A 24,379-nucleotide genomic window follows, 5' to 3' on the forward strand; every position below is an offset into this window, starting at 1 on the left:
GGCAGAGCAGTCTCCACTGAAAATATTTCTATGATTCCCTCCACTTATAAATATCCTCAGATACAGGATTCTAGTTCCTAGTCCCCAGGACAACCATTGGTCAAAGCCACACCTCTTCTAGGAATGGGAAGGCAAGGAGAGCCAGCTGTTCACTTGTTTTTATTCCTTTCGTTAACATGCATTAGAGCAGGGGCTGCAGACTCATTTATCGCAAGAGCTAGGCAAGTACCGTTTGCTAAACTGGAGAATACAATATGTGCTTTGACTGTGAACACACTGCAAGTTGGACTTCTGAAAATACCGTACTGGTCAAATAAAGCTATCAGTGGGCCCCGTTTTGCGCGCTTTTTACCAAAGGATTAAATTATGAATTTTGAAACCTGAGACGTTTGATTGGAGTTCTGATTTTTGGCAATTCTCTCTCTCTCTTATTTATTTATTTATTTATTTATTTGAGAGCGAGAGAGACAGACAGCATGAGCATGGGGAGAAGCAGAGGGGAGACAGAAAGGGAGAAGCGACTCTGCTGAGCAGGGAGCCAGCCGGACGCAGGGCTCCATCGCAGGCCCTTGGGATCATGACCTGAGCCGAAGGCAGAGGTTTAACTGCTAAACCACCCAGGTGCCCCTTGGCAATTCTGTTAATCTCTGTTTCCTTATCTCTGAATTAGGTGAATACACACTTCATAGAATGGGATTGGATACGTTAATCACCTAGCATGATACCTGACACAAAATATGTGTTTGATAACAGTTTCTTTCACTATTATCCTTTCAGTTATCTTGGTTTACTTTTTAATCTGAAAGCTAGCTGTGTGTTTTTATATGATGATTATGAAATGATTATGAATTTTGATTATGAAATGATTATGAAATTTGAAATATCTAATACGGGAGATATCAGTCCCTTTTTATTTTTAATAGAAGCAAGGAAGTAATTAAAATGATTTTTATTTTGGTTAACACACAACCTATCAATCATTTAAGGTCTTTAGAGCCTGGTGCTAACACAGAACATGCTAATTTCAAACGATCAACCTCCTTAGTCTTTCAGTTTGGCTTTCAACTTTAGCATAACAGTGATGTTTTAAACAATGCTATCTATCTGTTTATTTATAAAGATTTATTTATTTATTAGAGGGACTGCTCACGGGGTGGGGAGGAGCAGAGGGAGAGGGAGAGAGAAACCCAAGCAGACTCCTCACTGAGCACAGATCCCAACTTGGGTTCTGAGATCACGACCTGTGTGGAAACCAAGAGTTGGATGCTTAACTGACTGCCACCTGGGTGCCCCGCAGTGCTGTTCATTTTGAAGTAACGGTAGAGCAAGTAATATTGCTAGTACTACAGTACTTTATTGCACCTTCAAAATTAGATTATGCCATAGTAGTGACATATTTTTATAGTTGTTGCTTGAGTTAGAGATTTAGCAACATGATTGTCACTAGGAAACTCATGTGTATGATTTTCTTCCAGTTCAGCGGCTGTTTTAAAAGTTCCACATTTTCTTGGTTCTTGTAAAATGCTTTAAAGACATATATGTCTTGATGTAAGTCTTCGTACTTCAGCAGCAGCAAATTCTTTTCTTTTTAACTTTAGATGTTAAGACAGGGACCTAAATGATTAAGGCAATATAAGAAACATGTGCTTTATTTCTTGATTCCCATCCTCAGAATTCTGTTGTTCGTTTGTTTTCCTCCACAATACGATTTTGAGTCCTTTTTAAGAGCTTTTTGCTTTAATTATATATATGTATTATATTTAGTTAAACACCATATATATAAGTATATATTTAATTTTTTTAAGTCCTCCCCTCCATTTTTTCTATCTTTATTTTAGTCTTACCCATACCTACTTGGCCTCATCTCTTCTGGTATCTTCCATTGTTTCTAGATAAACATTTGGTACTTTTAAATTCTTTATCCTGTTTTATTTGAATCATTTTGAGGCAGAGGGGTAGCGAATTCTATTCTGCTTGTCATATGCAAAGTTTAGTTTAGTTGACTCATGTTTTTGAGCTGGAGTGTTTGCATATTGTGACTTCTGGGCATTTTTGCTTTTCCTAATAGCTGTTTAATGATTTTTCTTGTATGATGGAGATTTTTCTAACATGCTCTTAAAATCTTTTAATCCCCACAAGGTCATAATGTCCATATTTTTTAGAAACAGCTCAGCTAGTCTTTGAGGCCTAGTCACAAAGGAAATTAATTCCTTATAGAACTGAGGACATCAAGGCAGAAAGAATTCCAGGCAGGTGGCTAGTAACGAATATTGATTATGAACTATAAGGTACTTGCTGTGGGCTGGTAAATTTTAGTGCTCCCCTGCAAAGCTACCACTTACTGTGGAGTGCACATGAAACATTCTGAAATGTCTGCCTATGGAGCATATAATTTGCTACCCAGTGGCAGGTAGACATACAATTCAATTATGGGGTGGGGGTGGTGCTAGGGGTAATCAGATTTTACAGCTGTAGGAAGAAAGGGCAAATTTTGATGTGCATTAAAGAAAAAAAATACTAGAGTATACAGAGTAGTAGTTCTTTAGGAACAATGTTAAACTATAGTGAAAATTGCTGAGAAATTAAAAATTGCTGAGAAATTACCATTTGAAGTATGAGATGGCTAGCACTTGTATTTCAGTAACAGTTAGTATAGTTTAGCAGCTTTAAAGTCAGAATGGGAAAGAATTTGAGTGGAATGTGTTTTTAGTAGTATCTTAGAGTGTCACCTTACCATTCTGCAACACTATCCTTTTGTCACTGAAACAGCTCAAGAATTGTATCAAGTCTTAAATTCTCAAAATACACCATTGGAAAAACTTGACAGGCCCAGTACTACCAGCTGAGCCTGAGGTAACCGGATACATAAACTTGTCAGCCATATCTACCTGACATAAAATGAAGTTTTCATCAGGTTGAATTTTCAAAGGATAGATAAAACTTAGCTCCAGGAGGGAATATTAGCAGACAGGGAGGATAAGTCTTCCTGCCTGGGATAGATGTTAACCATTTTGACATGGAATTATGTCATTTAAGTTTTTGAAAAAAGGGGAAAGTTACTGGATTAAAAAAATTATGAAAGGACTTGCTTACATGGTAATTTCAAATAATACCCAGGTGTATAAGGTAAAATATTAAAGTTCCTCCTTTTATGCCTTGATTCCCACTCCCCAGGAACAAACACTGTTAGTAGTCTGTGTATCCTTTCAAAGCTTGTTTTATGTAGACGTATAATTTAGACTGTAAAGCTCTAGTAGTATTAATTATGATATAATTTATCTTGGTATTTATAGCCTTCCTTTTTTGGATATGGTAATTGGCGTGACAGGTATTTTCATTTATGTAAGTGTATGGAGCCTCTAGAATACTTCTATTACTCATTGTCACTGAAGGGAATTATGTTGATGATGACTGCATTCTTTATATTGAAACTGGTCCACCGAGAGGGCCTTTCTCATTCCAAACAGGGAAAAAGCTTTATTAAATAAAAAAAAAAAGATATATTACTGTATTTTTATCCTGAGACATATTTTTTGTCAGAAATCCTGAATGTTCACACATTTAATATCGTAGCCATGTGGATAATTCCTGGGACAACTCTGCTGATTTTTAGTGGAAGCATTCTGGATTCAATTTGCTGTCCCTTTTCAAGAGAAGCAGCAATATTTTGCTGGTGTTTGGGAGACTAGGTAAGTAAATAACCTGTTCTTCCACCTCATCATGGAATTAGGAGGTATTGTGGAGTTAGGAGGTGATGAAGACCTGAAGCAAGATAATCAGCGTGCAAATAAGTAATTGTGAAAGGAGAAAAGAATGGATTTGGATTGTTGACTGGATTTTGGGATTTCCTGAGGAACCAAAGAGGGATCAGATTTTAGTGGATAAAACATTATAGTGAACAGGATTCTGAATATTTGGATTCTAGTAAGGGCGCTGCTACTGAATTAGAGCCACTTTGACCAGGTATATGTTAAGTGTCAGACGGGCAAGAATTAGATTGAAGTTTTCAACTTTAAGCAGCTGAAAATTTTTTTCTTTTTTCTGTTTACTTAAAAATTAAGTAGAATCTCAGTTTGTTAATTAGATAAAACTAGAGCTGTTTAGGAGGGGAGGGAATCTCCTAATTGTTTCAAAAACTCCTTAGGGTTGGAAGAGCAATTTTAAAATTGATGATATGGGTGACCTCTTTGTAGACCTACTACTGAAGCAAAAAAAATTTTTTTTTTGCACAATGTTTCTTACCTTTGCTTCACGATTTACTTGCTCAGTCTTGATAGCTGCCTAGGAGAGGTCTTTTGGATACTTTGCAAAGTCAGTGATTGAAATATTTATACTAATAGATTTGTCCATAGTTGACATAAGACCAAAAGAAGAGATGATCTCTTTAAGACAGAGTCTATAAAATAACACAAAGACAATCATCCTATGACTTGGTAAAATAATTTTTATTGCAAGATTTGTCAGACTCTTCATGAGAAAGACCTGCTCGTCATTTGCCTTGAGTTTTGAAATCCGAGAATATGCACAGGGTAGGAGTGCAGAGGTATGCTGTTAAGTCCCAGCCTGGAAAAGGATTGAAAGTGCTCTTAGTTTTCATCCTTCCGTGGGAAGAAAATCTTCAGGGTGTGTGGTTTTAGCAACCACCTTGGGGATCTGCTAATAAGGACTAGACTAAGTTCCAGTTTACTAGTTAGGAACACCAGCTTAAAATAATAGGTCACAGTTAGTAATGCCAAATACTTTTTAAATCCATAGACCCACATAGAATTTCCATATAGGTAACTTAGATGATTGGGGATGATTGTAAATTGATAAAGGCCTGAACTGGCAACATTAATGAGGGAGAAGTAGAACACACTGTATGATAGTCATTCTAAGATAAAATGTTTTTGGATTGCATAATGTATATAGGCTATTGTTTAGTTCTAATTGTCCATAGTAATACAAAGTATTGCTGTCAGGCAAAATAGCGTATTTTGAACTCTGGAATCATAACTGCCAGAGTGTGCATCCTGCTTCTGCATATCTGTAGAATGGCAACAACAACCTTAAGCCAGTAGATTGTATTTTAATGAAGTGAGTTAGATTATATAATATACTTTGCACTATGCTTGACACATAGAAATGATCAGTAAAGGTTAGGTGCTGTTATAATGAATTTTTCACACATTCAGTTACCTGTTAGTAATCTTTTTGGATCTTTTTTTTTTTTAAAGAATAGTTAGAAAATGTCCTACTTCCTGCTTCTTCCCCCACAAAGGATTTTCTTAAAGGTTATCTTTTCAAAGAAGAAATTTCTAGGCTGTTTGTTTTTTATTCTGGGAGGTTTACAGGGAAATCTGAATTTCCTTTTCTTTCGGGATGGGTGATGGGCGGCATCATTACCTAATTTGGAAAAGAATGGGAAAAAATTGCATTCCAATTGTAAAGTAAAATCTCAGATCAAAATCTGTTTTTTATTTTTTCAAATAAAAAATCTATTTAAATTCAAATTTTATTCCCTTGCTTGTTAGTAATAATGGACATGGCAAGAAAACAGCTGGCATTACGGATTTGATTTTTTAAAATAAAAATAACTTCTAAGGTATCTGTGGTAAATTCAAATATACCATAGTGTAGTTTTTTAGACTTTTTGATTGTGTCGATATTCAGAAAATGACACTGATATTCTGAGAAACTCCACTAATCTAAGAGATACGGTTTCATTTATTATACTGCTAATTAATATACTAATTACTAGCACATTTAAGTTGTTAATAGGTTGAAATTTAATGAAAGGGTTTGATCCTTAATCCTCAGTTAATAAGAATTGTTTTCTCAACATCCTTTTAACAAATATTATTGACTGTTATATGTGCAGCAAGGCCTTGTGGGGATACAAAATTAGAGGCCTATTCTGGTTTCCAAATAATTCACAATCTATTAGAATATACTCTCTCTCACTAGCACAGTACTGCCGTACACATCTTCATGGGTTCATAGAATACTGCATTTCAGTTTATTATATGTACAGAGTAGTAGCTGTTATATTAGAAGAGAGTAGAGTAGTAGCTGTTATATTAGAAGAGACCATAGAAATCCTCTATTCCAATCTTACAATTGTACACACAAGGAAATGGAGGTTTCAGATTAAACATATATATTATTAAATGGAATAATTTCTGTACATTATTATACTTTCCTTAAAGTCACAATTTAAATTTTTGTCTAGCATTTTATTACCATGAAGTTTGGTATTCATTTCTGAAACACTATCATTCTGATAGTGGTACCTGATAATACATTTTAGAGAGTTAATGCTAGCTTATATAATCTTGGCCTATTTTGTACCAGGGTTTATAATTTTACTAGATATGATAGTACTTTCAGACTACCAAGTAAGGAACTACCTTTTGCAAATATTAGGGTTCACTGATCTTTGTATACTGTCATTTGAAACCAAGGCAGTAGGGCTTGAATATGTATGCATACTTTATAGTAAGGCAAGAGATTCTGGTTAGTGGGGAATTTATCTGAGCCAAAGGTGGTATAGATACCAAGTAATAGTGAATATAGGAGACTAGGGTCGAGGACTTACCAGTTTTGATGGGGGGGGACCCTGGAAATTTGGAGGTGCTTTGTAGGACTAGATATATTTAAATCTGAGACATAGGTGTTTTAATAGTCAAAGGGGTTCTTGGAAAATTATTGCTCAAAGTTCTTGGGAAAAGTTTTTAAATCACAAATATACTGTATTTAGAATTGAAAGTGAATTGACCTGGAGTTTTATTCTGGGACAGCTCCATTCTAATTGCTTGATTTTTACACTGCACAACCTCTAGGTTCCCCATTAGTGGGGTAACTATAATTCTCTGTTGGTGCCTGTTGTCCCATCATATTTATTCATAGCATCCCTTTCACTCTTTTAAAAGTGTCCTGGTTTACTTGTGTTTTTTGTTTTTTTTTTTTGAGTAGACTCCACCCAGCATTGAGTCCGATGCAGGGCTTGAACTCACTACCCTGAGATCAAGACCTGAGCTGAGATCAAGAGTCAGATGCTCTACTGACTGAGCCACCAGGCACCCCAGAAGTGTCCTGATTTACATAATAAATTAGGTGGTTGCCTTGCCCATAAGTGTAGTATCTGCCCTTGGGTACTTAATATGATGAAGGTATATGAAATGTCTTCCTATGTTGGGTAATATGTTTTTCCCTAAGCTGAGAGATTTCTATTTAGTGGAGTTAGGAGGATATTGGTAAAGACAGTTTTATGGTAAGTGTGGGTGATCTCAATGTTTAAGATGATTTATAGGCTAGAAAAGAGCTGTATGTTTTCTATTCTTGCATCACGAACACAAGATGGGTGGGTATCACTTCGCATGTCTGGGTTAGACTAAATTCTCATTGCTCAAAGATAGTTTTGCATTAATGTGTCATTTAAAAAAAATTTATCTGCAGTCGGGCATGTGGGTAGCTCATCAGTTGAACATCTGATTCTTGGTTTTGACTCAGGTCATTATCTCATGGGTTGTGGGACTGAGCCCTGCATCAGGCTCTGCACTCAGTGGGGAGTCTGCTTGCAGATTCTCTTCCTCTTCCCCTCCCCTACTTGAGCGTGTGTGTGCATGCGCGCACGCACGCTCTCTCTCTGTCTCTCAGATATTTAAAAAGAAAATTATCTGCAGTCAGGTACTAAATGCCAAGGACAGGTAAATCTCAGTACATGATTAGAAGTATTTTTCAGTTGGTATATTTAATTATTTTTAGTGGGCTTTATTTTTTAGGGCAGTTTGGGTTCACAGCAAAATTAAGAAGAAGTACAGAGAATTAACTCTATATCCCTTGCCCCCACCCACACATAATAGCCTTCTCCACTAACACCATTCCTGTCAGAGTGGTACATTGGTGAAAATTGGTGAACCCACAGTGATACCACATTATCACCCAAAGTCCATAGTTTACATTAGAGTTCCTTCTCAGTGTTGTACATTCTAGGAGTTTGGGCACATATTATGACCTGTCACCATTACAGTGTCATAGAGAATAGTTTCACAGCCCTAAAAATCCTGTGTTCCCCTGTTTATCCTTTCTTTCCCTCCCCATTAGCCCTTGGCAGCTGCTGATCTTTTTACTGTCTCCATAGTTTAGCCTTTTTTAGAATATCTTATAGTTGGAATCAAACAGTATGTAACCTTTTCAGATTGGCTTTTTTTATTTAGTAATATGCATTTAAGGTTCCTCTGTGTCTTTTCATGGCTTGATAGCTCATTTCTTTTTAACACTGAATAATATTTCATTGTCTGCAGTGTATTTAATTTTAAGAAAATGTTTTTGATAGTCTCTTTCTGAATAGGCTTAGTAAATTCCACAAGTAGGATTTTAACTCTTCTAACAGCAGATTGAATGTATGTTAAATTCCCATTTAACAGGGGTGAAATTGCTTGCTGCTTTAAGAATCATTTGCCCTGTGGCTCCCCCTTCACCATTTAAACATGAAACTTTCTTTGTATTATATTGCCCCTTTTGGAGATGCAACTGAAATTCCGCGAATAAACTATATGTAAATTGTTGAGAATTTGGAGAGAAACACAGATCTCCATGAAGTACGTAATACCAAATATTCCTTAGATCCTGTTGCTTCATCTCACCATAGCGATGATTTTGCCGTCGTTATGACTTAAGTAGTGGGAAAGCTTGCAACTTCAGTACATTGTCAATGTGGTTAATAGGTGGAGTCAAATTTATCTCCTTTCATAACTCATTTTTAAAAATTCAGAATAAGACTCATAGTTTTATTGAATTATCCTCAGTTTTTTAAATTGAGAGACCATTGGAGCCTAGATGGGGGAAGGAAATTCCCCATTCCATGCCACTGTCAAAGTGGAGAATCTCTTAGTCATTTGCTTGTGTGTTATTGTCCTTATTTTCCAAATTCATATCTGGTTAATCTTTATAAACGTTGAAGAGGACCATAAGGTGAGAAAAAGAACATAAATATTGCAGTACGTCATGGAAATAGGAACTATGTTCCTGTTGATTTTCTCCCCCCCCCCCCCCCACATTCACTTGTTCTGTGGCATATTGGTTTTATTTGTTTCCAGTACTTTACTGCAGAGTTGTGGGGTGAGAATTGGTTTAGTCTTGGGCATTAGGCTGAGATTCCATATGTTTTCCTTTTCAAAAGTTGAGAAAATTTGGTTGGGATTAAGTATAAGCTTCTTCCCAAGAAAAAATGTTTCCCAAAATAATCTTTAGAACCAAGTGGGTGTTTTTATGAAAAGTTAAGGATTTTTTGTCAAGGCGAATAGCATTAGGCACTGTACTCAAAGAAAGTCTCATGGTGCTTTGGGAGCTTCTGGTATGGATCCTGTGCCTTGTCTATGAGTCATTAACAGCAAGAACATGAGAAGACCCTTCTTTTTAAATCTTCCAAAGCAGAATAATAAATTATTTACCTGACATTATTAGAAGTGTTGTCCAGATAAAGAAAGGGAATTAGTTCCTATTTTGGTGTATTTTATACTAGCAAAAGTGCATTGCATTCAGTGGTGAATCATTTGGAAAGAAGTGTAATTATGTAGAAAGTTCCATTCCCAGTTCCTTTTTCATCCTCCCTGAGTGATCTCATCTCCTCCCTTGGCTTCAACTTCCATCTAAGCTGATAATTCCCAAGTGCGTATTTCCAGCCTCCACCTCTCTCCTGAATAACAGATCCATATTTTTAACTACATCTGAACATCTCACCAGCATAACTTATCCTGTATGTGCCTTCAAAGCCAACTCTCAATTCATCTTCCTTTATTCCACTGACAGTATCACTCTTCACCCTGTGGTCAACAATTTCAGTTGATTCATTCCCTTAAACATTTCTCAGATCTGTCACCTTCTCACCATTTTTGCAGCTACTCTTACTTATTAGTTCAGACTCATTTTTCATTTGGAGTATCAAAGGAGTTTTCTAACTCCTTTCTTCTGATCTGTCTTTCATACTGCCACCAATCAGATCGGTCACACTGCTTGTTCTGTAGAAAGAAGCCCAGACTGCTTAGCCTGCAGGATGCTTGTCATTCTCCTTAAATTGTGAGGTCTTGAGGTTATAGACTGTCTCATTTTTCTGAGTAACATGAGTACTTAACAGGTGTTTGGTCAATAAAAGCACTCAAAAAATGTGGATTTTCTTCAGCTGTATCTAGACCCTTTCTGCCACTTCTCAACCCTGTGTTGCCTAGAGCAAGACCATCTCCTCTCTCCCCACAACTGATAAGGCTAAACTTAGATTTCATGCTTAAGTTTTCTGTGCATATATCAGCCACAGCAAAATTAGCTATTTCTTTTATGCTCCTATTGTCTTTTGTATATCTATCGTGGAAGTAGCCATTACCAGTTGTATTTTGATTATTTTTCTGTGTTGTCTTCAAGGTTGAGCGCTCTTTAGTAACAAAGTTTATTTTATTTTTTTAGCAACAATGTTTATTTTAATTATCCCTGTGTACAGTTTTTAGTAAATAGGCCCTCAAAAAATGGAAATTGAATTAAAAGCAGGCTTACAGTTTATAGTTTGAGAACTAGAACAAAGACAAGATAAAAACCATTATTATGAAGTCATAGTACATGTGCTGCTGAAGGGAGCATAAGTCCTAGTGAGTGATACAGTTTTTTAGCAAACATTTTTGCCACATTTGCTCTTTTGGTTATGAATCAGACTCAACTTCTGGAACAGTATTATTTGGTTTCAGAAACATCTGTGTGACTCCTATGCCCATATTTCCCTTCTATTTGAAAAAGCTGAAAAATTCAACAGTTTCACACTAAGACATTAGTTGTCAAAGTGTGGTCTGTGAACCAACAACACCAGTATCACCTGAGAACTTGTTAGAAATGCACATTCCCAGGCCCTGCTTCAGACCTATTGAATCAGAATCTTGGGATGGGGCCTAGCAGTCTGTGTTTTAACAGATGATTCTGATGCATAATAAGGTTTAAGAATAGCTGCTCTAGGATTCTGCCATCTAAGAAAAGTTTTGCTTTTGACATATAATAACAAAGTTTCCAGGGTGGTTTCCACTATGAGCTATTTATGCTTTGGAAATAATTCCTTAGAAGAGAAGACTGGGACTATATTACCTAACATTCTGGGATGTGATTCAAAGATTGAATATCCCTATGTGCAAACTATTTGCCTCTGGTTTCTGGGAATGGCTGTTTAAAAGAAGGCGGGTTTTCTACCTCTTTCAGTTCAAATGTCTAATAGATTATATTCAGACTGTCAGCTTGCACTGCTTATGTTCTTGGTCATTCTAATGGGGGAATATATGATGATGAAAGAATGAGATGAGGGCAACCCTCTTGGGTCCCCTCCCTCTTCGGGAGCTTTGTACTATGGCTCAGTAAACTGCTTTGCTGCCCACCACAAAAAAAAAAAAACAAAAAAACAAAAAACAAAAACCGAATTGTATCCTTCTCTGAAGAATGAGATGAATTGTGTTATGTTTAAGGTTTAAATCCTGATTGGATATTGCCAGGGACAGAAAGTGAGTTTGTTATCAAAAGTTATACTCAATCTAGGGGCGCCTGGGTGGCTCAGTCGGTTGAGCGCCTGACTTTTGGTTTTGGCTCAGGTCATGATCTCTCAGGGTCTTGAGATCCAGCCCTGTACTGGGCTCTGTACTCGGTGGGGAGTCTGCTTGAGATTCTCTCTCACCTTCTCCCTCTGCCCCTCCTCCTGCTTGTGTGCTCTTTCTCTCTCTAAAATAAATAAATTTTTAAAAAAGTTATATTGAATCTGTAGGCAAGTGAATTTCACAGAAAAAGTAATTAGTGAAGGTCAGCTTTTCATTATAATTACCCATGGCTCTGAGACTGGTTTCTTTAATTGGAGTATTCAACCTTTCTAGCATATTGTTTTCATTTTGCTTGTATTAAATCCAAACTGGAGGGTCAACTGAGGCATGCTTTGTAACTGTATTCCCCCACCACACACACAAAAATTGGTTTTGGCCTCATAGTTCTGTTTGGGTATAGTTCTAGATTGGCCCGTAGCTATTTTTGACAGTCTTTTGGAATAGGAGAATTTTTATGAGCATTTGCTTAAATATATAAGGGTTTCACTGTTTGAAACCAGACCTTTCATTAAGAGCACCTTTTGAGATACAGCTGATTTATATGCATTTGTCTATTTCCTTTGGATGAGACATCCTTGGTTTTTAATGGCTAGCAAAACTAGTTTCTTTCCTTTGTGTACTAGCAGCTTGAGTACTATTTGTGGAGTTAAGTAGATTTCCTAAAGTTTTCTAAAAAGACTAGCTTGATAGCAGTTTGTGGCTATTGCATTTTTCCCCTTGGACACATCCTTAGTTTTTAAAAACTAAGGTTATAGTCATTTTGATATCACAGTGAAAATGGGACCTGATCATTTATATTTAGCCTCACTTTCTTTGTTCAAGATTAAATTAAAATGCTTCTTTCCTTCTTGGAGTGAGGAGGAAATGTTGTTAGTCCCAAGGGGTGTCTTTAATAATGAAGCTCTTTATTTGATGTCCATAAAAGACTTAAGTGGCCAGGATTTTCTAATAAATAACATAAACAGAGCTTTCAATCTTTTAGAGCCCTTTGGAGGACGATGAGGGTCCTAAGCCCCTTGGAGCATGTTACATATACATGAAGAAATACAAGAGTGGACAAGAATTCTAAATTTTATTATTAATTGCTGGCAACTGTATCTTATTTAATGTCACTTTCCATTTGAAACATATTTAAATTCTTTGGGTCAGTGGTTTTCAATGCTTTTATTCCTTTGGAAAATTGGAAAATTAAGAAAAAGTGCAGTAGACAACCCCTCTCCCCCATGGGTGAATCTTAGAACACCCAGGGCTGGTTTAAGTTGTCCTTTGTTACAGACTAGAATGCTTGCACAAAATGGCCACCTATATTATTACATTTATAGCCGATTAGTTAATTTCACATTGTTTATGTGAACTTCACCATGACCTTGTGAAGGAGGTAGGGATTATTTTCCCCGGTTTTCAGATGAGGAGACTGAGGTTGAAGAAGTTGAAGAATCCAACCTAGATGTAAACCATGCCTCATTTCCTATAAGGTGGGCAACTCTCAGCTTACTAAAAGACCCGTATCTGTCCACTCATTCAATAGCAATATGCTTGAGACACAGATGTCTAACCTGGGGTCTGGGACACCCCTGTATTGTAGGAAAATTTTTGTTTGTATTTTCTGGGATGAGACAAGCCCATGGTTTCTTTTTATCATACCTCTAACCTTTTTTTTTTTTTCCTTTCCTCCCCTTTCCTTTCCTTTCCTTTCCTTTCTTTCCTTTCCTTTTCTTTCTTTTTTCTTTTTTTTTTCTTTTTTGTCACTGACTTTTAGACCCATGGATCTAGGTAGATCATGCTTGTTTAGCTTCTCAATGGTAATTGACAACAGGACTGAATGAAAATCCTTGTTGAGGATCAGTCATATCAGATGCTTATCCCTTCTCTGTCCTAAAATAACATTTGCATAGAGGTTTACCGTTAACAGAGCTCTTCCATATAAACTACATGACTTAAAACTACCCCATAAAGAAGATGGCATCATTCCTGTTTGAAGAAACTGCTCAACGGTTAAGAGAATTTAAGGTGTGGTGGTACTGACTCAAAGGCTGACACTGTTAGACTGAAATTAAGCTTAATCTGACATGGTCCCAAATCCTATAACTACCATTTTATCTTACATTCTGTGAATTTACAGTTTGGCCTGCCCAGTGTTCGGTATCTTCCCATATATCATTGCTAAACAACTTGATTTGTAATTGGTGGGATTATTCTTTACTTTTTTTTTTTAAGGAGAATCTTACACTGCCTCTTTCTATTCTCATTACTCTTGGGCTTTCCATATTGTTCATATTATCTCAGATTTAATGGTTTATAACTCTAGTAACATTTCGCCAATTCCTTGAGTCCACATTGCTGCTATCATTCTCCCCATTCTAGTTTGCTCTAAGGATAGGAAGGAATGAAGAATTCCCTTCTTTTTCATTGCATTCTGCAATCTACTTCCATTCTGGTTCTAAATTTATTTTAAAGGTTAATCTTTTGTTGTTTCTTGAAGTTGGATTCTAATTTAGAACTCATTTTGGCTGTAACATTTCTGCTTCCCAGCCTGTTGTGGAGCAGTGCTAAAGGCTACTGCATGTGGCCTGTTCAGCATTATGTCTGCGGAGACTTACAATAATAGCTAACATTACTGAGTGCTTGCTATGTGCCAGGCACTGTTTTAAGCTGTGCTATTTCATTTAATCCTCACAATAACACTGTGAGGTTGCTACTATTATTAGCTTCTTTCTGCAGATTAGGAGAAGCTCAGAGAGGTTAGGTCACTTGCCTGAGGTCATATAGTTAGTGATTGCACCTCCCGACAATCTGATTTTAGAGTTTGCTGCTTTTAATTACTAAACTACATAGTCTCCTTCAAACTGGATTTCCCTATTTCTCCAAAACAGAAGGCTGGCTAAAATGCTGAGTAGATTTCTTTAGCCATTTGTATGGTACGCTTTCTAAATAAACGGTGGGCCCTGGCATAGAAACTAGTGATGGGGATAGTCCCAAACCTTTGTCATGTCTGCCTGATAGAGGTAGCTGTGAAAGGAATAGGTTTTATTTTGGGGAAATAAATTTTTGTAATTGCTGCTCTTTCTACCTACAGATCAGACTAGTCCATGGGATCAGACCCAGATACTTCCTTCCTGCTGCAGAAAATGAGGTCATCCCATTTTCATCCATTCCCAGGGCCTCAGGCCTGCCTTACCCTTGATGGTTATGCACAGAATAAGTGCATATGTATTTATGACCTGTCTTTGTTGTTAAGGAATAGTGATAATAATTCTTAAATTAACAGTAAGGATAGGGAAGATGTGGGGCGCCTGGGTGGCTCTGTCAGTTAAGCATCTGCCTTCAGCTCAGGTCATGATTCCAGGGGTCTGGGATTGAGTCCCAAGTCTGGCTCCCTGCTAAGCGATGCTTGAAGGGAACAGCTGTTTAAAAAATAAATAAATAAAAGGTGACAAAAGCACGCTAGATTTAAAAGCCTGGCCTTGGCAGTAGTCAGCTGAGACAGAGAGAGGGAGAGAAGTTAGTCTTATCACCTGTTCAGGGATTGCCCTGGAGGTGAGAATTTCAGCTGTAAAAATCAGTGATGGTCTCAGGTCCTGTGTGGGACTAGGTTAGCTTTTTTGCTTCCTTAGGGCATATGTAAAAGCAGTTTTCTTGGGATTGGGCTCAACTTGCTGTTCTGTGTTCCCTTTTTCTTCTCACCCGCTGCTACATATCTACACATCCAGTTTTTCCTGCCAGAGAGCTCCTCCTTTTCTCCGGCTGCTAGCCCCAGCTGTCATCTTCGCTTCCCATCCCCCATCCCCAGTTATGCAATTTTACATTACTGCTTTCCCGGTTTTACTGTCTTCAGTTTTTTATACTGTGCTTGCTGTCCTCCTCCAACCCTAGCTTCTAGTCTCTCCCTTCCCCCAAACCTCTGACCACCTTTCAGCTTCCTTTATCATTGTTGAACTCAATGCACTTTATTAGTACTTTCTCAAACCTGTTTGAGATCTGAGCCCTGTTACATGTTACAGTGGGTAGAGATGATGGTGGGGAAGGGGTAGAAGGCTGTTTTTCCGAAATTCTGGCTTTTTCCAAAATATTGGATGGGCTTTGACCTGGAGATCAAACAGATGCTTCTGCAGGCCTCCCAATTTTAGGCATTCGTGTCCTCTTATGTTGAGGGCACATACTTGATTGAAAGCCCTTGGTGCTGGAAGGAAGGGCAGTGAGTCAGGCTCTGAGCCGTCTGCCTCCTCCTGCTACTGCTGCAAGCTGGTTCTTCTCTTCTGAATTGGAGCTAATTTTGGATGGATAATGAGGTAGATGGTTGCTAATAACTTTCCTTTGCTAATTGTGATTTCATGATACTGTGTAGAGAGGTTTTTTGTTTTTTCTTTTCCCTGCTGCTAGGAGGAGAAATAGATCGGTTTTCATGGATGTTTGATGTGTGTTTAGCTATCAAGGAATCCTGTGCTTGGTTTGGTTAGAGGCAGTACAGTTTAATGGAAAGAACCGTAGACTAAGAGCTGAAGACCTGTGTTCTGATCGCATCGCTACTCAAGATTAGCTACCTAAGCAGTCTTGGGCAAGTCATGAACCTCTCTCTGCGCCTGCTCTATGAACCTTGTGAAACTATGTGAATGAAATGCGATGTGATGCGTGTGGAAGCACTTTGTGAACTGTTAGGTTTTATAAAAATTTTACGTACTGCCCTTTGTTAATTTGCCCCTGACCACAATATCAGAGAAATGTATCTAATGTTTTTAAATTCTTCGCTCCTATGAAGCCAGGCTTCTCAAGAGCAGGGTGATGAAATCATCAGAACTAGGGGGCAAACTTGCTTCTGAACCGTCTTTTCTTTTGTTTTCTCACTTTTCTTCTCTGCCCCCCCTCCCCTGGCGTGCGCACACCCCCCCACACACACCCACACACCCACCCACCCTTGCTTGGGGAACTCTTTGATCCTGTGCTTCTAGATCTCCATTCTTTACTAGGATTATATAATTTTAAGGAGTTAGTGATCACCGTGTGCTGCACATTCCACTGGACAGGTCCTTGCTTTTGGTAGTCAGAAATTATTAATTCATTAATTACCTTTAAGTGGTGACAAAAAAAATATCTTTAACTTTTAAATAACTACAAAAAACTTTTTCTATTTTAGTAAGGGATATTGACCACAGTTGTGGCAAGTATTAGGAGACCATGCTTTGGCTTTGGACACACCTGGATTTCAGGCCAGACTCTTTCACTGTTAGCTTGTGACTGTGGGCAAAGTACTTAACTTTTTTGGGCCTTAGTTTCCACCTTTAAGGGTGTTATGGTGGCGCCTATCTTATAGGACTGTTGTGAGGAGTAAATGAGGTAATATAAAGTGCTTATTAGCACATTGTCTAATGCATAACCCATACTTAGAAAATGTCACCTGTTGGTGCACATGGCTAATAAGAAATAATAGCTTTCAGAGAGCACATAGATAGATGTCTGTTGTTAGTGTTTTAAGGAATTTTAAATCTTGTTTTTGCATGAATTTGTTTAAATATACATCATATAATTTACTAATTCAAAGAACATTTATTTTTGACTTAGTCCCATTTTCCTGTATGCAGGTAGAAAATTAAACTGAATCAGATCAGCATTCCTTCCTCCTTAGTAGTGAGTCTTGCCCTGGGGTGGCAGGGTCAGGTTGAGTGACTTGCTTGGTTCTGTGCACTAGAAATTGTGTTCAGGCTGTTTCTCAGTTACCTTTGAATTGTGTAGTGTTGGGATTTGAGATTACACTGGAATTGGATGGGTTCTTGGGGTTCTGGACATACTTGCAGGCATTCCTTTTACATTAGCTTAGTCATTAGGTTGATAAAGAGGCTTAAATGTCAGCCTGCATTTCAGAAGGGGAAAAATACAGAACAAACCCACTAACAGGTTTCTAGAGCATGATCAAATGGGTGGTCCCTGACTTACTGTGGTTCAACTTAAAACATTTCGACTTTATGATGATGCAAAAGTGATACATATTTGATAGACACTGTATTTTGAATTTTGATCTTTTCCCAGGCTAGCAATCTGCAGTCCCTTCCTCCCTCATGGTGCTGGGCAGCAGCAGCGAGCTGCAGCTCCCAGTCAGCCATGTTATCACGAGGGTAAACAACCCATACACTTAAAACCGTTCTGGAGTCCTACAGCCATCCTGTTTTCATTCTCAGTGCAACATTCAGTAAATTATAGAGATACTCAACACTTATAAAGTAGATGTTCTGTTACGTGATTCTGCCCAAGTGCAGGCCTGTGTAAGTGTTCCGCGCATGTTTAAGGTAGGCTAGACTCAGCTGTGGTGTTCTGTAGGTTAGGTGTTTTAAATGCATTCTCAACTTTAGAAAATTTCAACTTACAGTGGCTTTATCAGGATGTAACTCCCTCGTAAGTTGAGGACAGTCTGTGCATAATCACAGTGTTTGAGAAGACATAAACTCCGCCAGTTCCACAGAAAATGTGAGAATAAGAGCGCTTGTAATTTACACTTAATGATTGAGAGTGTGATTAAAACAAAGTACTACTCTTTACTGCTCCCTAGGGATTTACTGATAACCAGTTTTCCATGGTGATTAAACCAGTAGTAGAATGAACAGAACCAGCTTCCTTTACCTGTCCTTCTATATTAGTTGGCATTGACTCTGATGGGTGGGCATGTGGCAGTTTGTGAAATTAATACCTGGCTCCTTGATTACCACTTTACCTGGAGGGAGCTCAGCTTTTCATTGCTGGAGATTGGTGTCTCCTTTCTGAAATTCTGAAACTTCCCTTGCATCTGAGAGTGACATCTTTTTGGCTTCTTGAGGCCTCTGGTAGATGGTAGTTTAGAATAGCATTTTCAAGGCAGAACATTTAGTCTAAGGCTGTTAATTACTGGATTCCTGTCCTCCTCAGATTCTCAATGTTTTATGAATTGAAAGACTAGTATCAATTTGGAGGTCTTGGCCTCTACTTAAGTAAGTATAGTACCTCTCTTAGGGTTCTCAGGTCCATGAGGTGGAGTTTATTTCCAAAGGCAAGTACTTCTATGAATATAAACAGAAAATTCTCCACTTAGTAACCTCCATTTTTAGCCAGCTCCTTTACATCCTTGGCTTCTGGACTGTAGGAGAACTGTTCCATTTAATTTATACCTTTCTTTTGGAATGTTTTTAATCTGATGTCAGTAGATCCTGGCCCCACTCTGCTCATTAGAAAGAACCAGCTTGGTCCCCAGAGAAATTGACCAGCCACTCTTGCCCTGTACCTTGGGATACTGCCTGAATTAGTAGAAATGCTGATGAGCCCCAGGTGGAGTAAATGGGTGAGAGAGAGTATGCTTGCACCGTGATTTAGTTTATTGTGGACCCTACTCCCAAGTTCTTCAATTAAGTCTGGATTTTCTACTCTCTTTCTGCCATTGCCACCTTGTCTTAAGGGAATGTAACCTAAAGCAAATTGTGGACAAGTGGAGGTAGGCATCAATTTCAATTCCTGAACAATGCCTGGCAATGTTGTTGAGGCCTAGCCTTCACCATAGAATTCAGTTCATCATTACATATTTCTTATTCTTTATGAACTGGCCTCTAGGAGCTAGGCAAGTAAACTATGTAGACAGAGCCTGTCAAGTACCATGGTAATTTTTAAGACTGACTTTTCAGGAGAGCTCTCTAGTTGTATGAACCTAGGGAATTGTGGAAGGCATTGTCCCTCTGTTGGCAATGAGTTGGATTGCTGTTACTGTTAGTTTCACTGCTGAGCTGACAACCGTAGTAGTTCTCACTCTGAAGTACAGACTGTCTTGTTTTCCCGTGCCTGAAGGTCTGCATTCAGGTAGAGGCTACCTAGTCACAGCTAGCTGGGCCGTTTGTTTGCCGTAGACCAGGGAAGAATAGGATGGGGGGGGGGGAATCCATCCTGAACTCAGGATGGAATTCTGCACAAGAGGGAAATATGCTACCTTTTCAGTTGAAATTTGGACTTGCGGTTCCCAAGAGAAGGCGTCATTAGGTCAGTTAATATTTCTTGTTGAGGCCCACAAAAGGCATTGCATCTCTAACAAAGTGTTCACCCATCCAAAAGAGAGATCCTGACTTGGCACATAGAGCTACTGCCGCTTGTGGTTATCTTTCATCACTTGCCTGAATTTGAAAAGGTAATGGTTTGTGCTCTACGGAAAAAGACTCTTCCCTGAACCTGAGGCTTTCTCATTCCTACCAACCGGGCCCATTGCTAAAACGCTTTCCAGTGGGCTTGCTTCTGCCTGGCTAGCACCTGGGCCGCCCCAGCTTGTAATTAGCCTGCCTTTGCTTCATAAGCTTCCCAGGGTGGTTCTTCTTCTAAAAGCTTGTATGAAATGCTATTTACTGTCTCTTTATAGTTTAAAAATGGAATCCTTTTTGTTCTTTGCAACTCATTTGCTTTTTTCTTTCCTTTTCTTTAAATTACTATTAACACCTGTTGATTCTTTTTTTTTTCTGATTGGCCTGTCACTGCATTCCTGCTCCCCCTCCCTCTAGCTGGGTTTGTCAAGTCGCCCATGTCAGAAACTAAGCTCACTGGGGACGCCTTTGAGCTGTACTGTGACGTGGTCGGGAGCCCCACGCCAGAGATCCAGTGGTGGTACGCAGAAGTCAACCGGGCAGAGTCTTTCAGACAGCTGTGGGACGGTGCTCGGAAGCGCCGTGTCACCGTAAACACCGCCTACGGGTCAAACGGCGTGAGTGTGCTGAGAATAACCCGGCTCACCTTGGAGGACTCTGGGACTTACGAGTGCAGGGCCAGCAACGACCCCAAGAGGAATGACTTGAGGCAAAACCCCTCCATAACATGGATTCGAGCCCAGGCCACCATAAGCGTCCTTCAGAGTGAGTCCAGCACCCTACAGTAGTAGTACTGTAGTCATTAGAGGTGGCCCGATGACCCTTCCCTTCTGCTTCCTTTCCCTCTTCCCCAGTATGATCGCTCATCCCACCCCTTGTCTTCGTTTTTTCAAACCCACGACCCTTCTGGTTGTAGTGTATGAAAACATCTGTGGCAACTTTTTTTTTTCTTTGCCGTCCTCTCTACCTCCCTCATCCCCCAACCCTTCTCTGTGTCTTTCTCCTCAGGAACAAAGAACTTGGGGAAATCCGTGCCTGTCCAAAATCATCTGCAATGGGAAAAGGTGGGGAGGGAGAACTGGGCGGGTGGGGGAGCTCACAAAACCACGTAAAACTCACAAAACCAGGCAGTTAAACCAGGGTAGTGTTGAATTGTTTCTTTCCCTCCCCTTTAATTTTGTAGTAGGTTTCCTGCTATCCTTTTGCTGATTTATTCTCTGGTGCCTTTTTATTTTTGTTTCTCTCCCCAATCTAACTACTTTTTATTTCTTCTGTTCATCTGTTTGAAGCTCTCTGAGTAGCTGCCTTCACCTCTATGGTTTTGAGTTTGTGTCTGCCCAGCTTCTCCCCTCACTGTGACTTGGTGTCATCCTGTTCTGTGATGGGAATGTCGCCATAGGTGCGGTGTGGTGGTGTGTTTTGGTTGTTGGGTGGCATGTAAGCTTGGATATTTCCATAGTTCCAGCTCTTTTTCTTTTCTAAAACAGCGGCATGTGTTTCTCTGATAACAGCCCTCCACTACAGCAGTACACTCCTTACTGGTCCTGCCCATCCAGTCTCCTGTTCTCTTAAAAGCAGCAGCCTGAGATTTTCTCCATACGTCTTGCTGTTGGGCACCAGGTGACACTAAACTGCAGAGTATTTTTTTTTAAACCCCATCTTGCTGTTTCAAAGTCAGAGTTCCATCTGCTTCCTGTTCACAGATAGCTTGACTCTGATGACTGACTGTTGTTGGCACAGTGCTCCTCATCCCAGAGGCTGGCAACCCCAGAAGTAGTTCGGAAGCCATTCACACTGGCCTGTTCTTGTATTTTGAAAAAAGAAGAAACTAAATTCCAACCAAGTGATGAGGGAGAGCGAAGCGGCTAGCTGAGAGTTCTTCCCTTCCTCTGTTGTAGCAGTACAAGTAAGACATTAGACACGGGAGCTCTTGTGGCCACCTCTCTTTCTGAAAAGTGTCTTGCTACTTGTACAGTGGGAAGGAGAGGGAGGGAGAAGCCACCAGTGAGCTAGTACTCCTGGCCAGGAAGAGGTAGTTCTAGCCCCACATCTGACCTGATTATAATTGAGGGAGCATACTCTACTTAATGGAAAGATCCTTTGGGTTTTTGCCTTCTCTTCAAGAACTCAGACTTATAGCCAGTTCTGGCCTAAGGAACTGATTAATTTAGAAAGAATAAGTAGAAAGAGTAAAAACACATTCATGAGGAATTTGGTAATAACACAGGAAATAATAGGACATGGGCCCTGAGTCTGTATATTTGTATGGAAGATAGCAGGTTAGTTGTCTGTTCTTTATAGTGCCTTAGAAGATGCTTATGAAGAGGAGAGGCCTTAGGGGAGAGAGAGAAGAGGCTGCTGCAGCTGGCACTGTTCAATCAGAGAACCTGCTTCTGGAAAGGGGAAAAGAAAACCTGTCTATGTGAAAATGGGGAATATTAACCCAGCAATTTTCCTTTTATTTAACAATTTTTCCCTTGCACGCTTCCTTCTCCTGCCCCCTCCCCCGCTCCTTTCCTTATAAAAGCAGAATTACCCAAATGGCCACAAAGATCTGCAGAAGTTTGTAGGCATGGACTGGGCTGGGCATTTGGTACTTGTACTTCCAGGAGCTTGACTCAAGTAGACTCAGTTAAAAGGTCATACCTTCGGGCCAGAAGAAGATGAGTCTTTGGGGGTACTTATCTACCAATCCCGAGAATACATAACATTTCCCCAGTTTACTTGGAAATAAACTTCCTAACTTAGAAGTGTCTGTATGTGGTTAAACCAAACCCTCTAGTTCAGTCCCGTCCCAGACTTCCCCATCAATCAGTTAACCCTAGTTAACTGTTTTAGAGAGTCGAGCTGCCGCTGCTCCTTCTAAAGAACACCCTGAATTCATTCTAATTGAGTAGTTTTATGGTCTTAGCATCCCAAGGACATTTGCCTCCAGGAGGAGGTTGAAGTCTTCTAAGGACGACTTCTTCTTTTTTTTTTTTTTAATTTGAGACGGGGGCGGGGCACAAGGAGGGAGGAGAGTCAGAGAGAGAGGAAGAAGCAGACTGTCTGCTGAGCAGGGAGCCTGATGTGGGGCTCGATCCAAGGACCCTGAGATCATGACCTGAGCCGAAGGCAGACGCTTAACTGAGCCACCCAGGCGCCCCTAACGATGACTTCTTGACAGTACTTTCCCCAAAGCTCCTTGAGTAAGGTAAGGCAGGAAGAGAAATACGCCCAGCTTTTAGGGTATCTCCCTGGCCATAGCGTGTTCTTCTACACATGAGTGATGGTGAGGGTAAGGATCTCCCAACTACTGCTTCTAAATAGGAGTCAGTGGCAGGTAAACATTTTTGGGCTTCTCCTAAATGTTCCTCTCTCCTGGACTTTCATGCGCAATGCTAAACCACACGAAGAAAAAGCTCCACCTTCATCCTGGTACAGAATGCAGATGTGCCACCCTGGCCAAGGAGTTTGGTTCAGCACTGGTTTCCATATACAGCAATCAGCAGAGGGAGGCTACCCTACCCCACAGCCCTCCTATGGTGCAGAATTCTGTTCAAACCTATTTAAATTATCCACTTGCTCCCAGCTGACTCTCTCCTGGATCTTTAATACGTAAGGGCAAACGTGTTTTCCCTTGCCTTCCAAGAATTCTTGGCAGGAAGTCTGAAGGTTGCTCTCATCACCTTCTTGATCTCCCTGAGCTGCAGTGGCATTTGCATCATCACAGGTAAGAGTAGCACTTACTTTGGCCTCCTTGTGTTGCAACATCTGGAAGCTCTTGGCCTCATCGCCAGAGTGTACCCTTTCTCAGTGCAGTCTGAGAAGAAGAACCAGAAGGAGAGTCCCACATGGGACAGAAAATAAAATTGGATGATAAAAATTTAGTAAAAACCTAAAAGTGTGTTTGGGTTTTAATGTTGCCTTTATATTTTTAATTTCTGTGGAGTACTGGTTCTCTCTTTTGTTTTTGCTTGGTTTTGATTTTTCTTGGAATTGTGGTGCTTTCTGCTGACGGTGTGTGTGCGCCTTCCATTGCAGGGTTTGCAGCCGTTCTGCTCGACTTAAGGCCCAGGGATTTGGCTTCTGTCCAGTGTGTTTTGGAAACCATGGGACACCACTCTGCTAACGTGTTTACATGCATCTGCTTCTGTCTTAGTGGCTGCTATGCCTCCATTATCTGTACATAGAGACCCTGTTTGATGTTACCAGTAAGGACCAGTGCTGAATGGAAGATAACCACTATCCCTTTGCCAGAGTTGGAAAATAGTGAGAACCCAGTTAATCGAACAGACTTGAGGATTTGCTTTATTTGTCAGTTTTCTTTGATATGAGGTCTGCAGTCAGAAATGTTACATGTTACCCATGTCCTTGGGTATTTTATTTTTCAAGTGTCCCATGACTTCTCCATTCTGTCCCCCTCCCTGCACAGGGAACAAAGCTTAGCTCCATTGGAGGGAGAGAGTTCTGTCCTCAAGAGTTAAGGGCACTGTACTGCATAAAATGGTGTCAGGTTGCTGCCACAGAGCTGCCAGGTGCAGGGAAATGCGAAGTTAGTCAAGAATTTCTGAGAAACAATTGGAAAAAAAAATAAGAGGAAATACCTCTAATTGTGGATGGGAAAAGTTTAGACTTCACCTGAAAATGTCTGACTAGAATAACAGCTAAGCTTGGGAGAAGGTTAGAGAGAAGTAACAATAACAAGACGACAAACATCTT

The 24,379-nt window shown here is 39.6% G+C and overlaps 1 protein-coding gene across 2 annotated transcripts in view; it reads left to right on the forward strand.

The window, feature by feature from the left end:
• Positions 1 to 24,379, forward strand: part of NPTN (neuroplastin) — a 68,064-nt gene that overhangs the window by 13,294 nt on the left and 30,391 nt on the right. For both annotated transcript variants that reach the window (XM_087856798.1, XM_087856797.1), the window contains exon 2: positions 20,096 to 20,443. In XM_087856798.1, the coding sequence (XP_087712924.1) occupies positions 20,096 to 20,443 (348 nt within the window). The remainder of the gene's footprint in view (positions 1 to 20,095; positions 20,444 to 24,379) is intronic.

The sequence above is a fragment of the Ursus americanus genome, chromosome 28 (genome assembly GCF_024610735.1).
Source record: "Ursus americanus isolate L20-20 chromosome 28, mUrsAme1.1.p, whole genome shotgun sequence".
Classification (NCBI taxonomy): domain Eukaryota; kingdom Metazoa; phylum Chordata; class Mammalia; order Carnivora; family Ursidae; genus Ursus; species Ursus americanus.